Source organism: Lissotriton helveticus, chromosome 1_2 (assembly GCF_964261635.1).
Source record: "Lissotriton helveticus chromosome 1_2, aLisHel1.1, whole genome shotgun sequence".
Taxonomy (NCBI): domain Eukaryota; kingdom Metazoa; phylum Chordata; class Amphibia; order Caudata; family Salamandridae; genus Lissotriton; species Lissotriton helveticus.
Genome location: NC_136058.1, coordinates 1,179,981 through 1,204,147, shown reverse-complemented (window position 1 = coordinate 1,204,147; position 24,167 = coordinate 1,179,981). Strand labels below are relative to the sequence as shown.

At 44.0% G+C, this 24,167-nt stretch overlaps 1 protein-coding gene across 3 annotated transcripts in view; it reads left to right on the top strand.

Moving 5' to 3' along the window:
• The window catches only part of BCAR3 (BCAR3 adaptor protein, NSP family member), a 299,503-nt gene that overhangs the window by 258,835 nt on the left and 16,501 nt on the right, over window positions 1-24,167 (top strand). For all 3 annotated transcript variants that reach the window (XM_078668222.1, XM_078668215.1, XM_078668232.1), the window contains one exon: window positions 23,336-23,451. In XM_078668222.1, coding sequence (XP_078524348.1) covers window positions 23,336-23,451 — 116 coding nt within the window. The remainder of the gene's footprint in view (window positions 1-23,335; window positions 23,452-24,167) is intronic.

The window sequence follows — 24,167 nt, the reverse complement described above, 5'->3', positions numbered from 1 at the left end:
ACTACATTGTATTTCTGTAGATCTCTCCCTGCCACAGCCTCACAGATTAGTAGCAAGACAGGTGTATCTTCCACCGAGCTTAATGATGCGCCTTTTTCAGAGGTAAAAGGATGAGTCAGCGACACCAGGTTTCGAATATGTGACTTATATGTTGCAGACGATTCTATGCGGCAAGCACTTAACTCACTGAGCTATCTAACACACCATGAGCCACATAGTTTATGAATCTCAATGTAGAACTGGTTTAGTCTATAAGCCAAGTCTTGGCCACTGTCATTTGGTGCATCTGGATCCGATTAAAGCTAGTTAATCTTTTCATCCTTCTGAGGTCGATAAATAAAGCAGTATTAAATTGTGCCGTCTCCTCTTTAGTGGGGTTGCCACGCCCGATACTAAACATTTTAGGACATCTCTGGGTTAGAAGCATACCCAACCATGTACATCCTTCAAGCCCAAGCAATTGCACGTTCTGTTTTTTTCAACTCTTGACCTTACATTTGCGTGCATTTTCTACAGCAACGTGGAATATGACACTTGCACACATCTAAAATGTACAACACTCTCCAATACCCACTTTGCTACACATCCATGTAATGCTAGTAAGGATGATTTGTTTTCTCTGTGTCAAAAACCCTACTCTGGTACTCATGCACACTGTTGTCCAAGGGATTAGCCAGAAAATTAAAAGAACCCCCATTTTTTAGCCATACCTCCAGTCACACTGAGCCTGCAAAGACCCTCCTTAAAAGAGTTTCTTGCACACTTTCTTTCACTTTTTAACCATCTTATCTATCCATTATCTCACCTTTCCATCTATTCATTCATCAAACAGCTCTTCCTTTTATCTTTGCATCCACTCACACATCAAACTAAACCTTTTTCAATCCTTCTATCCCTTCAGTTTCATAATACATTAATTCTCTGTATCTATCCATCTTTCTACTCATCAGTCCTTTGTCTCTTCCTTTATCATCATTTCGCATACCTCTTTATTTTTCCATTCACTCAGACTGCCACTTATCCATCCTTTCATTCTTCAGTCCATGCTTTCGTCTTACATATATGTGTCTTTTAATCCTTCCATTTATAATTTTACGCTTGCATTTTGTACATCCTTTCGCCCTCCCAGCAATTCATTCACCCTGCCTTCCTTTTACCTATTCATCCTACCTTTCACGTTTCCTTCGTTCTTCCCTTTGATGTTTTCTTCCTTTCGGTCACCCTTCGCTTTCCTTAGTTCCCATTTGCATCTAATCATCTTGCTTCTCCCCTTCTTTACTTTGACATTTTGTTTTTTTCTCCGTCACTTACCCTTTCCATTTTCCTTTATCTTTGGTTCCATATTTTCCTAATTTCTTTTATTGCTTTCTTCGCTGTGCCTGTCAGCCTCCTGACATAACGTTTCGTACGAGTGCTATTTATGGCCGTTTTCCGGAAAACATGCACACACATGAGGCCCATAAATAATGAATATTTTAGAGGGAGTGAGTTCACCAGCCCATAGGGCCCGCTGATACCCTGCTTAAGGTGCTAACGTGGGGGGCTCGCTACGCCACTGCTGTTGGCGCAGAAATATGGTACGTGTACATGGTTCGAGACCCGTTGTAACCCTTTATGGCCCCAAATATTCTCCAATGTAGGTCACACCGCATACCAGTACCCTAGCAACCATGATTGTTAGCTACAGCTGCTTGTTTGTTCTCTGTTTCTATCACAAACTCTCTCTGCCACTTAACATGTGCAATCACAGCAACACATTCCTGACTATCATGTACAACACAGGTATGCATTCAATGTAGATCTCAGTCCACCCAGCATCCTGTCAGTAGCCTATTAGAGCTCTTGGTGGTATACACTGAAACATCACCCAGCTGAAAAAGTGTTTCATGACCATGTGCTCTACAGAGGCCAGTACCACAACACTTGGTAAGAATGCTATATAGTATTTTTCATATATTGGGAATCCTGTAGGAAGGTGAGACGGAATCCTGCAACCATGCCTACCAACACATGTGTGTATTTGCATGTGCATGCTTGTGGTCAACTAGCCTGAGTTCAATGCAAATGTACATATCTGGTGCCACATTCTTATCCAAGTTTCTGCGCCTCATTCCACTGTCCACACCTCCATGTCTACCTGCCAGAGCATCACTTCAATGCCTGTAGGAAATGCACACATCATGACTTTAGAGCAGATCATTTGTTGCTACTTTGTGCCGTCACCACCGTTGTTCCACATTACTTACAGTTTTCCAGTGCGGTCACCACAGTTGTTCCACATTACTTACAATTTTCCAGTGCGGTCACCACCTTTGTTCCACATTACTTACAGTTTTCCAGTGCGGTCACCACAGTTGTTCCACATTACTTACAGTTTTCCAGTGCGGTCACCACAGTTGTTCCACATTACTTACAATTTTCCAGTGCGGTCACCACCTTTGTTCCACATTACTTACAGTTTTCCAGTGCGGTCACCACAGTTGTTCCACATTACTTACAGTTTTCCAGTGTGGTCACCACCGTTGTCCCACATCACTTCGTTTTCCAGTGCGGTCACCACCGTTGTTCCACATCACTTACAGTTTTACAGGGCGGTCACTGCCGTTGTTCCACATCACTTACAGTTTTCCAGGGCGGTCACCACCGTTGTTCCACATCACTTACAGTTTTACAGTATGGTCACCGCCGTTGTTCCACATTACTTACAGTTTTACAGTGCAGTAACCACTGTTGTTCCCCATCACTTACAGTTTTACAGGGTGGTCAGCACTGTTGTTCCACATCACTTACAGTTTTACAGGGCGGTCACCGCCGTTGTTCCACATCACTTACAGTTTTCCAGGGCGGTCACCACCGTTGTTCCACATTACTTACAGTTTTACAGTATGGTCACCGCCGTTGTTCCACATTACTTACAGTTTTACAGTGCAGTAACCACTGTTGTTCCACATCACTTACAGTTTTACAGGGCGGTCACCGCCGTTGTTCCACATCACTTACAGTTTTCCAGGGCGGTCACCACCGTTGTTCCACATCACTTACAGTTTTACAGTATGGTCACCGCCGTTGTTCCACATTACTTACAGTTTTACAGTGCAGTAACCACTGTTGTTCCCCATCACTTACAGTTTTACAGGGTGGTCAGCACTGTTGTTCCACATCACTTACAGTTTTACAGGGTGGTCACCACCGTTGTTCCACATCACTTACAGTTTTACAGGGCGGTCACCACCGTTGTTCCACATCACTTACAGTTTTACAGTATGGTCACCACTGCTGTGTCAAGGCATCACTGGCTGTACGCCAGGTTCAGTGATAACGTGTTGTGTGATAAAAGGGCCCATTTGCCATTGTAAATAAGTAACTCCCTTCTCTGTATTACCTTTGTAGTAGGACCCGTATTCTTCAGAGTTATTTATGTTCATGTGACCAAGATTGCATTCACAGCTGATGTCATATTAGTTGTAAAGGTATTATTTTCCACGGAGAAGCAATTTGCTGTGCACTCATAGTGTAGACCTCTCCTATTGTGACTTGAAAGACCGTAGAGTCTTGGGCTGTGATGCCACGAGTGTAGCCAGGTGTGGCTCCTCCGCTAAGGCGGAGGAGCTTTGCCCCACTGCCTTTCAGCAGAGCAAAAATGAAAAATAAAATGATAACGCAATGTCATTATAATTTTATATTTCCGTGCCTTGGTGGTTTTGTGGGGCGGGGCTAGGCTGGCAGCAGAGGGGAGTAGTGGTGGCACCCTCCTGAGTGCACATAAATGTTTGGCTGACCCTCTGGGGCCAGCCAAACATTCATGCACACTTTGCATGTTCTCCTCCCAGGTTGCCTTGCAGCCTGGGTGGAGACCATGCCTAGGCTCCCATTCCCCATTTGAGCACCGAACCACTTCGCTCAGACCAATCACAACGCTATATTACAGCATTGTGATTGGCTTTGGGGAGCCTGGGTGCTTCCTGTTTCAACAGAAGCCAGGAAGAGAACGAGAGGATGGAAGAGAAGAGGCGGTGGCTGTGGTAAGAGATTTTTTGTATTTTATTGTTAACATGCCTCCCCTTCTTTCATTACCCCCCACTCCGCCCCACTACGGGAGCAGCTGCGACTGAGTGTAGCTTCCATTGGTGCAGCTGGTGTTGTGGCACCGGGATCTAGAGGCCTGATGGGACTACTGAACCCTGATTAATGCTGCATTTTATAATTCATACAGCAGCTAGGGGGGGCAATTTCTCTCCAAGCACAAAGTCATTTAAAAACAGTACATTTTAGTTGAAATGGCCACTAAATTTCCACAGACATACAGTTTTACTGATTAAAACGAAACTGCACACAAAAGATAATGTGTGGAAATTGTGTTTCAGTGAATATTTATAATTTGTGCATCACTAAGTAAAGTATCCTGATTTGTTTTGATCCTATTGAAATCTTTGTTTCCATCACACTGTAGGATTGCCCACAATTTTTGCTTCATTTTTGCTTTCCCAACTTCTTAATGTGTACAGTTCATTTAAAGGTATTGACATTTTGTTGTGTGTTACAAAAAAATGACACCCTACAGCCTTTCCTTTCACACTGTCTCTACCCCAGCAAGATTGTCACATGATTCACTCTACTTTTCATTCTCTGACTGCAAAGTGAGAAGAGTTTGTAAACACCAATCTCCATGATAAAAAAGCAGCAATTTGTCAGAAGACATATCCTGACATTTGACCCTTGTCTTTAAAGTGTAACAAATGTGACAAGATATTTTAAGAACTTAAAGGCATCTTTATTTATTGCTTGAACTTTTGCAACCCACCAAAAGGTGGCTCACGGCCAGCTAGTAGGTTGCGACCACAGTATGGTAAACGCTGCTCTGGGGCCCTTGACACACTAGTTGCACTACTTATTGTGTGATGCTAAGAGACCTTTACAGAACATACACTGGGGGATTTACTTCATAAAATAATACCAGGTTCATGGACATATTTAAAGTTATGGTGGGCCCATCTCTAAAGAATTTTCTCAACTTGATGTCACTGTGTTATCTCTATTGACCACAGTCAATCACATTTAAGATCACAAGTATATTTTTAGTATAAATACATTCAAGTAAGTTGTCCTTGTGCAAAAATCAGATCTCTGCGAATGCAAAACTACCTGCCTCTTCTGCACCTTATCTCACCACTAGCCATCAGTGGTGTAACAAAACGAGGCCCTCCCTGCAAAGTACAAGGATGCCCCACATCGAACCCAGTCAGGAGCTCTCAAGCCAGAGGCTCGCCACCCGTGCACAGTGCCGGAGGGGGCCCCAAGTGCTCGCCCCCCCCCCCCCCCCACACCGCGGGGGTTGATGGGGCGAATGTTATCCCATTGGTAGCTATATATGTTGTGCAGATAAAAGGTGTTTCTGAAAGACCATCTGCCGTTCTCTTTGTACATTTCGCGAAGGAGCGGAGAAAGAAATCTCTGCATACTTGCACAGTTCAAACTCTGTTTAATCATAAGTTCCACTTCAAACTGAGATAATCAAAACATTTTCCTCATACCAACCTTTGAGTCTCTTGGCCTTGGAGATGTTGAACAAGTTCACACAGCTCTTTAGAGTGTCAACACATCCTGGACTATTCAGCCGACACAGGCACAGAGGCAATAGAAAACAGATCTCCAGGTGATCCTTGTGATCCCAAATTTGTATTTTTCCTAGATTTCACCAGTATTTAGCCCTCACTTTTGTTGGGAATGGGTGGTATTGGAATTCTGAAACTGTGCTGTGTTCCCCAGGAGTCTCGAGATTGAATCAGACTGCTTGTGGCACTCATATTTCTCCCTTCGAGTGAGTGGCAGAGGTGAAGGCACCCCCTTCGGAATGCGCCTGTCGTGGGTGAGGCACAGGTCACTTGGCACGACCGTGCCCAACTTCTGCAATGCGTGTGTGTATATCAGTAATGCATCTCGGGCACGGCTGCGGAATGTTTCTGCACCCAGATACCACTCCCACGATGAAAACCAAGACTGCACACCTCAGGCAGCCACTTAGTGAGCAAAGGCCTTTTATACCATGGACTATGACTCACAGATGTATATCATATATATATGGAGACTAAATAGCTCAGACAGATGCAGCCCATTGCAGGCAAAGAGCTGTATGTTTTATAATTGTCAAGGCAGACTCGTCAACCTTGTACAATTCAGTCAACTCCATGTGACTACGTGGTTAACCGGAAGAATACATTAAAAAATACAGAGGACTTCAAAGCATGCAAGGAACTTTAGAATAATTTGAGAGGGAATAAATGATGCATCTCGCACACTCACACCAGTTTTCTACTGTATAAAAAAAATCCTTGTGAGAACATTAATAATTTTTGAGAGAGCACGAAGCTGAAAGAGATAAGGTCGGCAAAGAACACAAAGGCAAAATTATGAAAACTTAAGAGTTTAAAGGTATGAGAAGTTAGAGCAGCCAGATGTGCAGAAGTGGCGCGGCAAACAAGATGAAAAAGCACATGGCTGTTGGGGCATCTATCTATCTAGAGCTGCTGATCCCTTCAGCGGCACGAATGGACAAACAGCTCTGAATCCGGAGCTGATAAAAAATGGAGCGTTTATTTTAGAGTGGTATTGAGTAGTCCATTGTTATTTTGTCTATAAGCATTTGGAGGCACCCTCAGCTGTAACTGTGAACTGCAATTCATCCCATAAAATATCAAAATATATTCTCTTCCTGAAGAGAAGAACGCAATAGGTCTCGCAATACTGATAGTTTGACCTATTAGCGTTGCATTATTATTTGCAACGCCAATAGATCGAACTTTCAGTAATGCAAAACCTATTGCATTGCAAATCCTTGTTTTTGATTGTATTAGACATGAGTGTTTTCAAAGAAGAATCCTGAGCGGATAGTCTGCTGTTCATCACACGTGGGCTTGATGTCAAACACTTCACAACCTATAGTTTTTGGCGCAGAGTTCCATCTCTGGTAATTATTTGATCAGTCTGTCTGTTTCTTTCTGTGCTTCAAAAACCGACCAATCAACATAAACTCACATGGGATCCCTGAGAAGTAGTCAGAGTGTGGATGTAGGAGAAGGTTGTGAAGAAGTTCAACAGTTAAAAAAAGCATTGGTAAAGCCAAATGGTCACCCAATGTGGAATATATTGGCTTTGCCAATGTTTTGTTTAGTTATGTTATGCAGCTGTGCAGTTGCTGTGCAGCATGGCTGAAAGTCAGGAAAGTAAGCGTTGACCGCATCATATCGTTTTTGTTCTTAACCTCCAGTCATGCCGCTGTACAACATGGTGAAAAAAATTACAAAACAAATAGCTCTTGCTCAAGCACGACCTATTGGCTTTGCCAATGCTTATTTTTTTATTATTAGGAAGTGAAAAGGGCAGAACACGTCTCATGTAATCTCTATTTCAGCATTTCTCTATGAGATACTAACTGAGTAAAGTACACACACTCTCTTACGAATAGACAATTACAAGCACAAAGGGCAAGTTAGATTGTCAGATACTCATTCTGAGGCACCAACATCTGTGCACAACAGCACCAACTCAATTACATGTGATGACATGACAATGTACAAGCTAAGACCTAAGTAACTAGTGATCTGTATCGGCATACATACTTTTATGGACGTCTCCAAATAGCATGTGAGCATTAGCAAAGGCATATTCCATATATGCATTGATTGCTGTCCTAATGAGTACACACATGAAGGTGCAGTTACTCCCACTGACATGCATGCACTCGTGCGCTTGAGCAGACATCTGAAGCTAACACATAGGACAGACAGGGAAAGAAGAGCACAAGTGTGCAGTCATGCCGCCAGGGCCCTGCTTGCCGCTCTTCCACTCATTCACAGATACATGCAGACAAATAACGCAGACACAGGGCAGCCTGGACAGACCCGCTGAGGTACTCGCCTCACCATAGCTGAGGTAGCCATGTCACAGAGCACTGTCATTGAGCATACCTGAGTCTAGCATTGCCTTGGTGACTGCTCAGTGGACTCTGAAAGAGTCAGAGATTTTTCCACCCAGTCTGCCCTTGACGTACATGAAGTATATCTGAAGCGCGGTGCCCGGGTCGAGACAGGGATGAGAGGCTGCAAGCCACGGGCATCATTGTTGACTGTGTTGATTCATTTGGACGAGCCGCACATAAGAAAAGAAATGCGCAGCCGCCATTCTCGAACCTGACGCATGCCTTGCGTTTGAAAAAATAACACTAAGCACGTCTTAAAATGACGGTGCTTTAAAGAAAATATATTATGGTGTGAGCAGCGTTAATGTGCGGCCACCATTCTTGAATTAAAAAGCATAACATAAGTTAAAGTGTGGCTGCGCTGCTTAAAAAAAAAAATATACAGTTGCAGGAAAGCATGTCGTGTGTGCAATAGGAGAAAGTCATTTAACAAAATAGTCCTAACAGACTGTAAATAAAAGATACTGAGTAACAACACACGTAAGAGTGCAGTCCTCATGGGAGGTTACAACAACAGAAAAGGCGGTACTAAGGAGGAACTACTAAGCCTAATGACCAATGAAAAGCCACCATTTACAAAAGACAGTAACAGGAGGTAATTTAAAAGATGGGTGGAAAGTGGGTGGAGCTTAAAGCCCATATCCTGAAAATAGCATGTCTCGAAGAGACAGCACAAGCTCTGACTAGGCGAGACCTAAAAATGGTCTACCTCTTAGAAAAATGCCAAAACTGTGGTAAAACCTTTGTTTTGTTTTCTATCCTTCTATGCATGTTCCTGAAAGCTGGGAAGATGGTGACTTTAGCATAGCAAACCATTCATTGATTCAATTTTTAGGAAAACAAAAAAGACTTTTATTTGGAGCACTTTTTTCCTATTTTACCCCAATAAACTCAAAATGTTGCTACTCTTTTAGTCTATTTTCTCAGTCCCCCCTGGGGAATTCCTCAAGTCCTGGATACCTTTAGAATCCCCAGGATGTTGAAAAAAAGGACACAATATTGGCATGGATACCTTATGTGGAAAAAAAAGTTATGGAGCCCTAAGCAGGAACTACCCCAAATACAGTTGCTGCTGCCACAAACAAAGGGTGGTGGGGGGATGGAAGGAACATGGGAGTGGGAGCGTGGGGAGGGGGAGCACAGGGGTTTGTTAGTAATAATATATACATTTTTAAAGAACTTACCCGAAGCTGCCGGCGTCTCCCGCGTCGCGCCTCCTATCCTCTTCCTGGTCCCGGCAGTCCTTGGGACAGACTCCCATTCAATCCCAGTGCTGCTAGAGCATGGGTATTGGCCTGAGCGTGCTGGAAAGACGCTCCGCTCAGATCAGGGAGTGTGTGGGTTTGCAATACAGGAACATAAATGCGCATGAGTGTTTGTCCAAACTGAGACAGCCGACCAACACCCATATGCGCACTTAGGGAGTGCATATAGCACTCCTCCTCCCCCCCCCCCCCCTCCGATGCCTAGGCCCGCCCTCCCCTACAGCACTGGCTCAGAGCCGGCAAATGAAAAACGAAACGATGCTTGAATATAGTTTTATTTTTCATTTGGTGGCTCTGAGCCAGTCAGTGGGGCGCCATTGCAGGGGTGCTGCTGCTGCCCAAATAGACAAAAAAGGGCTCGGCACTAGGGGAGGAAGGCCCAGCAGTTAAGGGGGCAATAATGTAGTCAGAACCACTAGACACATCTAATTTTTGGCAAGGATTATCTTGTGTTGTATGCAAATATATTCTCACAATAACCGCTCATGTTGTAAGGAGAGATCATTCATTTGCGCCTCTTTTACATATTATTTAATCCTATCTTATTCGATACACTGCAAGAAAAATAGACCATACACAATGTGAAGGAACTCCTAACTAGTAGAGTCACTGAGAAAGCACATCCATCCATAAAACGAAATATAATACGATACAATATAATGAAATATAATATAAATAAAAAGTAGGTTTTAACACGACTAAATCCCTTCGGTGACAGGAAATTCTCTCCAGTGGCAGGAAAGGGGTGAACCTAGACGTATGATTAGACAATAGCACCTTACTCGTCTAGATCTCCCAAACAAATCCACCCCACTCTGATAGGGTAAATACGTGCAAGACGCACATTCCCTTAAAAGCAAATCCTAGATCCACACTAGTGATATTTCTGCTCGCATTAAAACTCATTGTCTTTTAGGATAACCACTAATACCTTTCAGAATTTAGAAGAGTAAGACCACCTTCAGAAAGTATGAGCGACAGAGTCCCACGGAAATCCAGATATAATAATGTGCCTCTGTTTTGGGGTATTATATTTTTCAGTAGCTTAGGACGAATACTCCTCTTTATTATTTCCATCTTTGCTAGCAGGGATATCCTGTATAAACCTGAAACCTCTAACTTAGAAGCATATCTTTCCGAAACTGCTAACAAAATTGCCTTAAACAAATCAGCATCAATCCCTGGTCAACACAACCCCTATACCTTCCAGTTTGTTCATTAATGTGTCTCCGGTATACATGAATTAAATGTTGACCTTGTTTAATCTAAGGCAGAACACTTCACTGAATTCATGAAGCCACCACTTCATCAGACTCACTGTCAGGGAGAATTTAAAAGGAACAGACAACCGTCTCCATAAAAGGCGCTTTATGCTCCTCTGCACCAAAGAAAAGCCCTTCACAACGACGACTCATCCTTTATCGCCACTCCCACTTGCTTCATCTTGAGCACTATAAGGAGCTGGAATAGAGAACATTTCTGCCGCGCTCCTCTTCCTTTCAGTGGGAAAATGGGAGCAAAATTACTATTATTTTACACTTTGGCCTGGAGGCCCACATTGACTATACTTCTGAACAAATGCCAGGATGCCCAGAGGAAGGAGCAGAGATGTGGCCTTTCAAGGGGGCCAAATTGGAATCGAGGATGGTCTGCCTTTGCAGCCAAATCCCAAAGGGATTTTTTGGGTCAGAATTTCCAGCTGGTAAAAAAGGGTCCTGTGCCCCCCAACCTGGAGATGCCCTAAAACGTCATAGCTGTGCTCGATCTCATTAGAGCTGAGAGACTACAAAATGGAATAGCCTCTGTTGAACCTTTTCAAATCACTCAAAGGTCTCCAACGTATTTAAATTCTCCTTCGTTGAATCTTTTCAGTCTTTCCTATCCATTCCATAGTATCCAACATTCTTCTTTTGGGTGGTGCCATGCTAAATTTTCACGATAACCATGTATGATATATTTACGTATAATTAACCTAAATGAGAAATCTGCTTCCGGTGGCTCAGCGGACTAATGCATCAACTGCAGAGATCTGCGTCTGAGCCCGTAGCCAGAGATTTGGCTCCATTCAGCCTTTCATCCTTCTGAGGTTTTTAAACTGCATACCATCGAGTCGGTTAACAATAAGCATCCTTTGTCAGGAGCAGGACTCTTGGCTGAATGTGAGCTCTCCACCTTATGTTTTTTACGTGTTCAGAGGCTGTCTTGATAACTTTAACCAACAGCAGTAAGTGGGGAGCAACTTTGGACATCCAAGCACTACAATGACGGTTGTTAATTTGTGCCAGTGTCGGCCGGTAGGCTCCACCGGCACTTGATTTAAGGGACGAGAACAAAAAATGAAGGGATGAGAGTGGGCCACCATCCCCTAATTTTGTCTCTTCTTTACTACCCTTTATCTGCTCTTTTCCCTGTTTTACCACTTTATTTCCTAAAGCTTCTAAGGGGAACTGGCCAAATCCCATTCGCGACGAATTTAAGTCTGGTATTACACCCCACCTTATGACGCACTAGCGGTGGAAGTGAGCAGCGGTCTCTTTAAAAAAAAAGAAGCAAATAGGCCCCTTCACTTTTTGTCTATTTATTTATTTATTCTACAAATTAAGCACTGCATGTTATCCTCCACTTACTGTCACTCCATTTACTTTCACTGTCTGCTAATTCTCCATTTTTACAGAACCCCATCTCCGGTATAACTGACTTCAAAATAACTCTAACCTCCAGCTCAATAGTATACTCGTCTCTCTCCATCAGCCCCCACGTTTGAAACACAATTTCTATTTTGCATTCCTTCTTACGAGTGGCAAATTCATTTTGAGTGTTATTTCATTCTGATGTTTGAATAGTCCTTTCTTTATGCCGACGTGCGGGGGAGCTGGGGGACAAATTCGTATTTAGAACAGAGTAATTAAAATGGTGGAAGAAGACCAGGATGAAAGGATGGCTCGCCGAAGTCAAACAATACCACATTCTGCCTGCAGAGGTCACCCAACTACAGTCTGTAGTTTGTCAGAGTAAAGGGAAGCTGTTGCGAACAGCGTTACATTATCACTGTGGACACACCTAAAAATCAAGTAGCAGGAAAACATGACATAACGTATAAAACGTATTCGTTTCATTTCTGACAGGCAATATGAGTTCTACTCCCATGCATCCCACCTGGGATTACATCTTGGATTGCTTCAAGTTCCTTAGCTGCAAATAAATTTAAAAAACGCGGGTGAAGCATAATATACATTAAGCAGGTAGACGTTTACAGTAACTGCGATAACCATACAAATAAAAGGATGTTCGATTTTCTCTCGACGTAGTATCAGCATTGTACGCTTATTGCACCTTCTCTTAAGGAGGAGCCAATGGAAACAGGCGAGGGTTATTTGATTGATGGGTGGCAGGTGTAATTTGACCGCAGGTGACGTACCTCCATTCCAAGTTGCCATGGATACAGAATACAGCTGGTTTCCGTGAAGTCATCGGCTTCAAAAGGCGTTATCTCTTTTTCGACGTTAATTATTATTTTCAAAGTTACTTAACAACAAGTTGGATTATATTTCACCTCCAGGCATGAAAGCCAGGATCTGGAGGGCGGAGCCTGCGACTGGTTTACAGCGGCCTCTCACTGCGTAGATACAAGCGAGCCCCAGCTAGGCCAATCAGAAGCCTGTCACTAATATCATGTAAATGCATGCGGGCTCCAGATGGGCCAATCTGCAGCTTGACACTATGGGCCATATGTATCAACATCCTCATTTGCGATTCTCAAATAGCGATTTTTTAGATATCGCTATTTGAGAATTGCAAAACGGGATGTATTAAAGAAATCGCAATTTTTTTGCGAATTCTTAGTATTCCGCAATTGCGATTAATCGCAATTAACCCGTTAAGTTCTGCGCACGTTCAGCGGATGCCGCGTGCACTACCTGCTGAACGTCGCGGCCCTGCCCGCGCAATAGAACGTTCTGCACCAGCGCAGAACGTTCAGCGCAGCGGAGGGGTTAAGGAATACTTTCCAATTCATTTCTATGGGCCAGGAGGCCCATGGGAATGAATGGGAAGTCATTCTCAATTTGCGATTCGCAATTTGAGAATCGCAAATTGAGAATAATTTCAATGGTGCAGGGGTGTCATAAGGACACCCTGATGCACCCCTGAAATGAACATGTGTGCGCCACATGGCACCTTTGCAAATGCCAAAAGGTGCATTTGGGAAAGAAATCGCAAATTACCACCAACTTAAAGTTGGTAGTAATTTGCGATTACTTAATGAGAAATCGCACAACTTGGGTGCTTCATACATAGCATTTAAGGAATCGCAATTTGCGATTCCTTAAATGCTTACGCAAACTTAAGGAATCGCAAATTTTGCGATTCCTTAAATTTGCGATGCGATTATCCTCATACATACCGTTTTCCGAATTTTGAGTCGCAAATGCTGCTTTTTTGCGATTCGTAGCGTTTGCAAATCAAAATTCAGTTATTTTGGGAGGTTGTTAATCGCCCCCTCTTTACTAATGAAAACAGGTCAGTGATTATGCATATAACTGGGGAGGCTTGCGAGGCCCATTACTCTGGGATTTCTAATCCAAAGGGCATCACATTGGTAAACGAAAGTGAGGATGAAATCCATCTTAATACTCAGACTGCACAACACCTCAGTCTATCGCTCTCATTGGGATAAGTGGAGGAGGCCCTGCGACAAGGCATCCCACTTAAGGCACCAGGTCCAGACGCTGTACCTTGGGATTTTTTTTAAAATAATCCTCAAGTTTGGGCACCCTTGTTGCTTAATGTTTTTAAGGCGATCATCGTGGGGCCCATTCCATCATCTTGGAAAGAGGCAGTGGTTGTGCCCATTTTTAAAAAAGGTAACAAAAGTGACCCCTGCTGTTATGGGCCAATCTCCTTAATAGACGCTTCGTGCAAACTATTGGGGAGAGTAATATTGGCCCGTCTAGAGACATGGGCGAATTCTTCTGGACTTATTGTGGATACACAATATGGTTTTAGAAAAGGTAGGGGGACAACCGAGCAGTGCCTCAACCTGGCCCTGATCATGGGTAAGTACACAAGCATTTGCAATGCAATAGGTCTCGCATTATTAAAGTTTGAGCTATCGGTGTTGCATTATTTAGCAATGCCAATAGCTCAAACTTTATTAATGCGAAACCTATCGCATTGCAAATGCTTGTTTGTTTTGGTAATCTGGTCACCCTACCTTTACCTGGTATTCATACAATAGGCGCAGAACTGCTATTGTCCAATTAATGCCAGGTGTTATTATTACCTACCTCATTAGCAAGTTTTTCCCCCCAAGGATTCGGTCTGTGTCCGTCCTGCCAGTTTTCAAATCTGTTAGCTGCACCTGCCCCCACACAACACATTGTCTGGTTTAGGCGTCGAACCTGGCACTATCTCACAAGCAGACACTGGCTGCTGTCCCCTGGGTGTCTAATACTTTGTACCAAGAGCTTTCCACTTGCCTGTGCCGATGGCGCTATACTGATGATGGAGTTTACTTTGGAAAACTAAAAATTCTAATTTTTTGATGGAGATGTAACTTATTTATAGGACAGCCAGTGGCGGGTGTGTGGCCTGCTTTAAGTGACACAAACAATATTCACAGCCTATCCGCGTAGTTTCCAAAGAGGTTTGCCATTATTATTAAACACAATAATTGCGGTACTAAGAAAGGTCGGTAATACGTGTACCAGCGCGGGAAATATAGCCTTTCATCCTTACACGTTAGTACACGTTAGGGAAAGTGAGGACATTCGTTTGGATACATTTGCCCCCGTTATGGAGCGTATTGGCAGGAGGTCAACGAGAGGAATCTGGACAGCCAGGGCCTTTCCAAAGTTGACCAGGCTGAGGCGGGGTCACTTAGTGCTTGCGAGGCAGAGCTTGACATTCGCCCGGCCGCTCCAGCACTCCCGCCTTCTCAGCTACACCCTTGATGTATAACTGATCATGTCCCAACCCTCCTGATCTTTTAGAGCCCCATTCAGCCCAGTCCAGCCCCACATATACCGGCTTTTCAGAAAAGCCTTTGGTCACGGCCGCTAGAACTATGCGACGGGGAGGACCACATCATATGGCCGGGTTGACTAAATTGTGTGGCAACAAACGGCACATTTTGCATCATAATGCGGCACATTTTGTGACAGTACTATTGCATTATTTTACATTGTGTACACGTTAACACTGTCTCTAAGCAAAGGTTCCACTTCAGCAGCAACAGTGGAACACTCAAATACAGAACTAAGGAACAGAAATGCGGCCAGTTCACTTTTGTGCACAGCAATGCATACCGCCGCATTTTTAAAAAAAATAACTTTTGGTCCTTTTGATCTAGACACATTTTTTTGGGGGGGGGGGCTAAAGGTTTCAAATGATGCAGGAGATATTGCAATATATGGCAAATGCTGCCAACCCATAACTATTCGCGAAACAATGCAGTCGCAGAATCGCATCATTCCTTTGACCCGGCCCATACACCCTTACACTGACAGGCCACAGCACCTGTTCAGCTACTCACGACCCGTGTCATCTCGGCAGACCCTGCCAGCTCCAAAGAAACAACTGGTGTGGCGAGGGGGGCGTTGTAGGAGACAAGGCGATGTATGCCAGGCATCAGCTCTGCTGAGATGAATCCACATGGGGTGCATCTAAAAACTGTACATTGAGAGCGGCATCAAGGGTGGCAGGCATTGCCCACTGCGTGTAATTGAGTGGCATCTTAACATCTCATCAGCTAAGTTATCTGTACCTGCTAAAGCACGCGCTGCAGAGATCTGTGTGCAGCAATTGTCAAGAGATTTAAATCCCAGCAGTACAGAGCCGGCCTCCTGATGTCGATAAAAGCAGGACCGCTGAGTTTTGTAATGCATCTAATATTGCAAAGATATAAGTGACAAAAGGCTACCTCACGTGTGCAATACAGAAGTGTTCAATAACATTGTTATACCATTTTTCGACCAGGCACTAGCGTGCAACTCAAAGGGAGAGCCATAGCTCGATAAATATCTGGAATTACCTACCCGATTCTTCAGTGCCCCCATTTTTTCAAGCTTTTTGGCGATCTTCATCAGTTCGTCTTCTCGCCCCATGGTTATTGGCTTCAATTGACCAAAAGACAAGGGATGGGGGCACCGGAGCAGCACAAAACAGATGGGAAAGCTTCTACAGGTGAATTTCAAGAGATAAACACCGCCGGGTGGGCGGGGTGGACTGGGTGCCGCGAACCGTCGAGGTTCGGCTGCTGAGCGGCACGTGGCGGGAGAGCTCTCACAACACTGGACACAAACACCGCCGAGAAGAGGCGTGGCGAGACGATAATAGCGCCCCGGGGCATGTCTGGCTATACTTAGCACTCAGGACTTCATGGCGCAGGCGCTAGACTGGGTGCCACGAAGCTGGGCTCTGTCCCGTGAGCCCATAGCCGCAGGCGACAGGGTTAGAATTGAAGGTGGGTGAGCCAACAAGTTAAACAAGCCTTTCACAGGCAGTTCTCCTGACGGGCAGAGAGCCCCAGGGGCATATGGCAGAGCACTCAGCACATGAAGTGCGCCCAGAGCAAAATTGCCTGAAAGGGACCGGGGCAGCCCATGCCAGTGTGGGCATAGGGGTCCCATGGTAGGGCGTGAATAAAAGGCCTCTCCTAGTCTTTCACGAGCACAGGTCTGTCCCTCTATCTGCGGGTTTCCGTACAGGCTGGTCTGCATGTAGTAGGTATTTCCCGGGGACACACAAGGCATAAGAATCATTTAAACAAACTGAAGCCCGCTTACCGCTGACGCTGCTCTGGGGGCTGAGGGCTGCATTTTCATGGATCCCCCCCCGGGTGGCGGCGGCCATGGTGCATGGAGCTCCCTGGATCGCCGGCCTCGAAACTGAAAGCGCGGTGGGAGCGCACGAGACGCCGTCGCCGTGAGCGTGCACATCGGCTGTCCCGGCACAATCTCCGAGTCTGAATTGGAGACTGACTCACCCGCGCGACCAAATCCCATTGACAATGCTGCACGCGTGGCCATCTCTTGTCTCCACTCGTTGTCGGCTGAGCCGGCGACTATAGTTCTCGCAGCGAGAATGCACTTCGCGCGCTTTTCGCAGGCGAGACCTAATAAAGGCCAGGGGTGTCTCAATTCACCTGGCCTTTATGGACTTATCCAGTGCCTTCGATACTGTGTGCAGGGGGAAATTGTGATTGCTAATGGAATCTATGGGGTTTGAGGAATCACTGGTTACTTTGTTGCGCAGATTACATGCTGCTACTTCTGTGACAATTCGATATGGCCCCGGGGGCGAAAAAACTGGGTCTATCCCATCAACTGAAGGCGTCCGCCAGGGCTGTATTTTAGCCCCATTTTTGTTTTTGGTTTACACAAATGGTCTAGAATTTTTTTTCGCAGCGTTTGTAAATCAAAATTCGGTTGATACATATGCCCCTATGTGAATGCATGATGGCTCATTATAGGCCAATCTGCAGCCTGTCACTACTTGAATGCATGCTCGGTCTAGATAGGCCAATCTGCTGCCTCTCACTGCTTGAATACAAGCAAGCACCAGATAGGCCAATCTGCAGCCTGTCACTATGTGAATGCATGCAGACTCCAGATAGGCCAGTCTACAGCCTCTCCCTATGTGAGTGCATGAAGGCTCCAGCTAGGCCAGTCTGCAGCCTCTCCCTATGTGAGTGCATGCAGGCTCCAGATAGGCCAGTCTGCAGCCTCTCTCTATGTGAGTGCATGCGGGCTCCAGATAGGCAAGCCTGCAGCCTCTCTCTATGTGAATGCATGCTGGCTCCAGAGGCTAATCTGCAGCCTTTCACTATTTGAATGTACGTGGGCTCCAGATAGGCCAATCTGCAGCCTAACAATGTGTGAATGCATGCTGGCTCCAAATAGGCAAATCTGCAGCTTGATACTATTTGAATGCATGCAGGCTCCAGATAGGCCAATCTGCAGTCTGTCACTATCTGAATGCATGTGGGCTCCAGATAGACCAATCTGCAGCCTTTTACTATGTCTATGCATGCGGGTTCCAGCTAGGCTAATCTGCAGCCTGTCACTATGTAAATGTATGCGGGCTCCGGATAGGCCAATCTGCAGCTTGTTTCTATATGAATGCATGCGGGCTCCAGTTAGGCCAGCCTGCAGACTCTGAGTGCATGCGGGCTCCGGATAGGCCAGTCTGCAGCTTGTCACTATGTGAATGTATGCAGGCCAGTCTGTATCAGGCATGAGGTTGCACAACATCTTCAAATGTGCCGTGCACAGCTGGACCTGCTGTAGGGCAGACAAAGACGACACAAGGCACCTGCCAGTTGCAGATGACCTCAAGACAGTGAAGAAAATATGTATACCCAGAGTGGTGAGGCAAATATATTCAGGGATGTGATGCAAATAACTGTAGGATATTAATTAATGTAGCTCATACTGTAGATTAAACATTTACTATCACTTTATAATGATTAGGCATACAAAGGCAAATGCAGTTTAGGATAAGATGCTCATCCATGCAGAATTCGGACATTTGTAAAAGATATTGTAAAGAGTGAACCCCAAATCTGTGACGAGTTCGATTCAAATAGTTAGAAGCTGCTCTGATTCAAATCAAACAGTTCCAATGTAAATGGAGAGAAAAGGCCAATTTGCTTTGAAATGGACGTTGAAAGAATTTGGTTCAAATCTAAATTCTTATTTGTTAAAAGGGGAGTACCCCTTTTGTCACCCTGCTCTTCAGTCCCCTTGAAGTCCACCCTTTTACACCATACACTCACTGCTGGTGCGTCACTGTCTTTCCACTTGTCCTTTGTCACTACTGCCCTAACTTTGTTTTGTTTTTCATATCCTTTTTTTCCAGATCCTGTTTTCCTTTCACACTTTTATCTTTTGCACTAATTCAGATTTCGAACCATTTGATTCTGCTCCCTTGTAGCACCAAACCAATGCGACGCTTATCATTTTATGTCATGCAGTGGTTGTGTACATAAAATGAAGGGTATTACATGAAACAAGGGAGACCCACAGGTACATAAGGACCTGGGGTATATAATGTTTTCAAGAGACATGGCTCTCTACGGGATAAAGAATTAGTCTTGGATAACAAAAGTTTGTATTTGAAACAATATATTAATATTGGAACTTACAAATACACTTTCATTAACATCCATAATAGTGGGTAGTGAAGCTGACGAGTACTCAGGCAAGCAAGAGTGATAAATGTGACTTAAAAGTTTATGGTTTATACCACAATCTAAATAATAGCAATGCAGTCCAATACATTTTCATAAAAAGAGAGGGTCTGCATGCAATGTAGATGACGTTTCGATCATCAGGAAAGTTGTGACTAGGCGCCTGAAATACAGCAATGTGCCATGGCGTGGAAGAATGTCATTTGGATTTGGAGCATGTGGATGTTCATTATCAACCAACCTCAGGAGATTCTGGGTGAAAAAAGTCAGGGGTAATCCACTGTGAGGCCTGCCGCGGTCCGTGCAGGTAATAGCGTTGGGGCCGGGTAAGGGGGCATTTCAAGGGACGATGCAGAGAGAAAATTAAATAAATAATGAATTTTCCCTCTGCATCGTCCCTCGAAATCCCTCCTTACCCGGCCCCACCGCTGTTACCTGCACGGACTGCGGCTGTGTGAGGCCAACAAACTAGGCACAAGTGGTTTCTAATTTGCAGAAAGTGTATCTCTGGGGAACTCTAAATGCCCAGGCCCGGCTGTCGTTGACTTGTCTTTCCTTTGGGTTATAAACCTTGGGATAAAAAAAAATAATGTAGTCAAAAATTGGGAGGCAAAAACATCAGGCTACGCTCATTCTTTTGAATCATAACTGTTAGCATTTATTTTCAAGTAATACCCTCGAAGAAATACTTGCCTTTATTATGATTGCAATACGTAAAATAATATTTGGTGGAATGCCCAACCATGTACACTAGGGCTACAGATGGAGTAATGTTCCTGCAATAGCACCGCTGAACTTTAAAGTTGCACTTGTATACTTAATGCACATATTACATGATTCTTAATAGAGTTCATTGTAGCATGTCCACTGACAGTGACAACACAAAATATTAAAACTTGATAAGATTCACTAGAATACTGTCATTTCTGGTTTCCTGAAGAATAGCTTGTCCAGGTTTGAGGTGTGATTGGCCCATGACAGTTCTAGGTAGTGTTTATGAGAGTCATGGAACAGTAGCATGCAACCAAAATCACAATATGACCAACACATACTGACAAGTTCATACTTACCAGCTATGTTAAAGGATGATAGATCAAACAAACCCAGTACTAAATGATGCTGGAGCTTCACAATCCTAGTAGACAAGACAGGAGCCAGGGGTGTGGGTTAGAAATATTTTGAGTGGGCTAGAAGGAGACTATAGGCAAGGGAATGTAAATTGAGGAGCTCTTAGAACTTTAACAATAATGATGAGAGCAATGGCGTATTTTATAGCGCTTATCACTATATCCTTCAGAAGTGCTTGTAGTTAGGATAAGTATGCCATGGTTTGCAGTAGTGCATTATTATAATAACTCCTGTCCTTGAGGGCTTTTTTTGTTGACAGTGTGAACTGTGCCTTTCCTTAAGCCTTTGAACAGCAAAAGTACAGTGTTCTTCCCAAGCAAAGATGAACTTTAGAAAACTGCAGCCACAGGTGGCAAATATTTACTTCTCAGTAGGCAGTCTTGAATTACTGCTTTGTTCAAGGGGCGCAGACTGTGGCACGTCACTTCCACTGCAGCAGCTTTCCCGGACAGGGTTGACGGAGGGCTCCATCATACATGCCAATAGACCTGAAATTGCCTCTGCTTCAGGATCGGGAGGTTTGGTCTCCATTACTCCTGAATGTTTTTAAGGCACTAATACTCGGGCCTATTCCGACCTCTTGGAAAGAGGCCGTCTTGGTCCCAATTTTTAAAAAAGGTGATAAACATGACCCACGCTGTTATAGGCCAATATCACTGATAGACTCGTCATGCAAGCTAATGGGTAGGGTGATATTGGCACGGCTGGAAACATGGGCAGAGTCATCGGGGGTTATTGTAGAATCTCAATATGGTTTCAGGAAGGGGAAAGGAACCAGTGAGCAGTGCCTGAATCTGGCATTGATTATGGGCAAGTACATGGGTGCCAAGAATGGTTCTAACTTGGCATTCATGGACTTGTCCAGTGCCTTCGACACAGTGTGCAGGGACAAATTATGGTGTATGATGGATTCTATGGGTTTTGAGGAGCCTCTGGTCACCCTGCTTCGCAGGTTACATACCGCTACAATGGTTAGAGTCAGATATGGCCGTGGAGGTGAGAAAACAAGACCTATATTATCCACCGAAGGTGTCCGACAAGGATGTATTTTAGCACCTTTTTTATTTTTGGTCTATACAAATGGCTTAGAGGGCTACCTATTAGAAACGACTGCTGACTTTCCAAAGATAAATGGTAAAAGAATCCCAATGTTGTCTTATGCCGATGACACTGTTTTAATGGCACTTACCCCTAACAGCATGCAGATTTGTCTGAATGCTTTTGACATGTTTATGGGTAAACTAGACCTAGGTGTCAATTTTACTAAATCTTTTGCCATGACTTGTGGTCAAAAAAATGTTAAAATACGGAAATATAGTGTTAAGAATGCTACTATTGAGAAAGTGGATAATTTCTGTTATCTGGGTAACCTTTTTAACAAAAAATTGAGTTGGGAACCTTTGTTGACAGCCCGGGTTCAGAAGGTTACACAGTCAACTGAAGCTCTCTTTCGTTTCGCCAGCAAATTAGGCCAGCGACGTGTAGCTGAAATTACATCGTTATATAAAGCTAAGTGTGTTTCTGCCTTGACTTATGGTGCAGGGGTTTGGGGATCACAAAGCTGTGAAAAAATACAAATTATGGAAAATAAGTTTTTAAAACGTTTATTATCCGTACCATTGGGCACATCTAACACTTTTTGCCACGGAGAAGTTGGAATTGAGTTTATAAGTGATATTATTCACGTTGCACCTCTAACATTATGGTCTAAAGTTTGGCGATCAGAAGAATTGAAATTAACAAAAGATATCATTCGAGATTGCCTTAAACTCGATCACTATACCAAAATCCCGTGGCTACGATATGTTAGAGAGACTTTTTATAAAATAGGTTTGAGTAATATGTTTACAAACCCTGAAATGCTTAGTAAGGATGCTAAGGAAATTATCAAAAATGCCTATAGTGTTAACCTAGGTTCTTTAAAGTCAAATGATCGGGTACTACGTGTACGAGGAAGACTAGTGCGCCCGCTCTATTTGTCATACATTATGAACACGCAATGGCGTTTTTATCTTACAAGATTTCGCCTTGGCACTTTACACTTTTTGTTTGCATTTCCAAAGCAGGGGGGATGGTGGGAGAAATTACCCTGTTGTCCTTGTAATAATAGGGTCTCGCAAAATACTCTCCACCTTCTTCTTTTCTGTACATTGTATAAGGTTCCAAGAAACATCTTCATCAAACCATTATTGGTATCATTTGGAACGCGTTATTATAAAGAAGCTTATGACCTTTTATTATCTCTGTCAACTACAAATATCTGTAATGCTGTTTTAAATTTTATTAGATCAGCTCTAGTGATTAGAAACAGATACTGAGTCTTGACGGAAATTAGCTTTAAAAACCTGTACTGTGATTTTAATTTAAGATTCTGTAAATATCTACTGTGATTTTATGGTGGATTAATTGCAATGTCTCTTTAGAAAATGTTTTAATGTATACTTTTATGATTTCTATATGGAATCGAAATAAAGTTTATTTGACTTGACTTGCCTCTGCTTCAGTAGAAGCCTACAGGAAAACTACATCCCCCGATTTCTTTTCCGAACTCCCCCACTGTGCCTTTGGTGCGCGTGCGTGCTGGGCCCCGCAGAGCTCGCGAGGGGCGTGGGAGCTGATAAGACATGTTTGTTTGTGGCTTGGAAATGGTTTGCTTGTCTCGTATTGTATTTGTGCATGGTGAGCTCAGCTGCTCTGTCCCATTAAACCTCTTGCATCGTGAGCGTCAATAAACCAGCTTCCTGAAGTCTCTTACAGGTTGAACTTTTGTCCTCGCAGGTTGCCAGGATACTGGAAGTTTCTGCGGAGACGCGGAGGATGATGGGAGTGAGCTCGGGCCTGGAGCTGGTTACTCTGCCCTTCGGACACCAGCTGCGCCTGGACCTGATAGAACGGTAAGCATTCCCGCCTTTCGTGTTCTCTGATGCCAGTACTTGGCACTCAGCCAAATGTTTGGGTAACAAAAAAAGGTAAGACGTGCTTCTTGTATGAGAAGACATGAGGGCAGCGTGAAAGTGTACTGCGTGTGTCCATATGTCAATGACGTAATGAATTCACACGGCTGCAGACCTAAGCAAGCGTACGTACAGGTCTTTTTTCACAAGGTCCTTTTTCACAATCTTTTAATCTTAATATCAAGAAACAAAAATCGGAATAAAGGCATAACACACACAAAACAATTACTTAAGTTAGTGTAGAACATGTAGAAATGGCAAATTACCTAATCAGATGATTAATGGAGTTGCACGTGACAGAAGGCCTCATCAGTACGAAGCACTTTGTTTACTATAATTGGCAGGCAAGTGTGTTATGGGTGTTGTGTCACACAGGGCAGGGCAGTTGCTATTCATACAGAAGCCTGGCCCAGGCCCACCAATAACGACTGGTACAATAATTGGCAGCCGGCACTTAACTTTAATGCTGTGCTGCTCATGTATTTCAACCACCGCCATAGTGGAATAACGCTCCCTGAATACAAGTCATGACATCAGGGTTAAACCTTTTTTCCCAAATGTGAATGAAGGGGGCCACCTGCTTAACCTTGCCCAAATAATATTAGTGCCTGTCCTGGGTTATATGTAACAATTGGCAAACCTCTGTGTACTGGAGT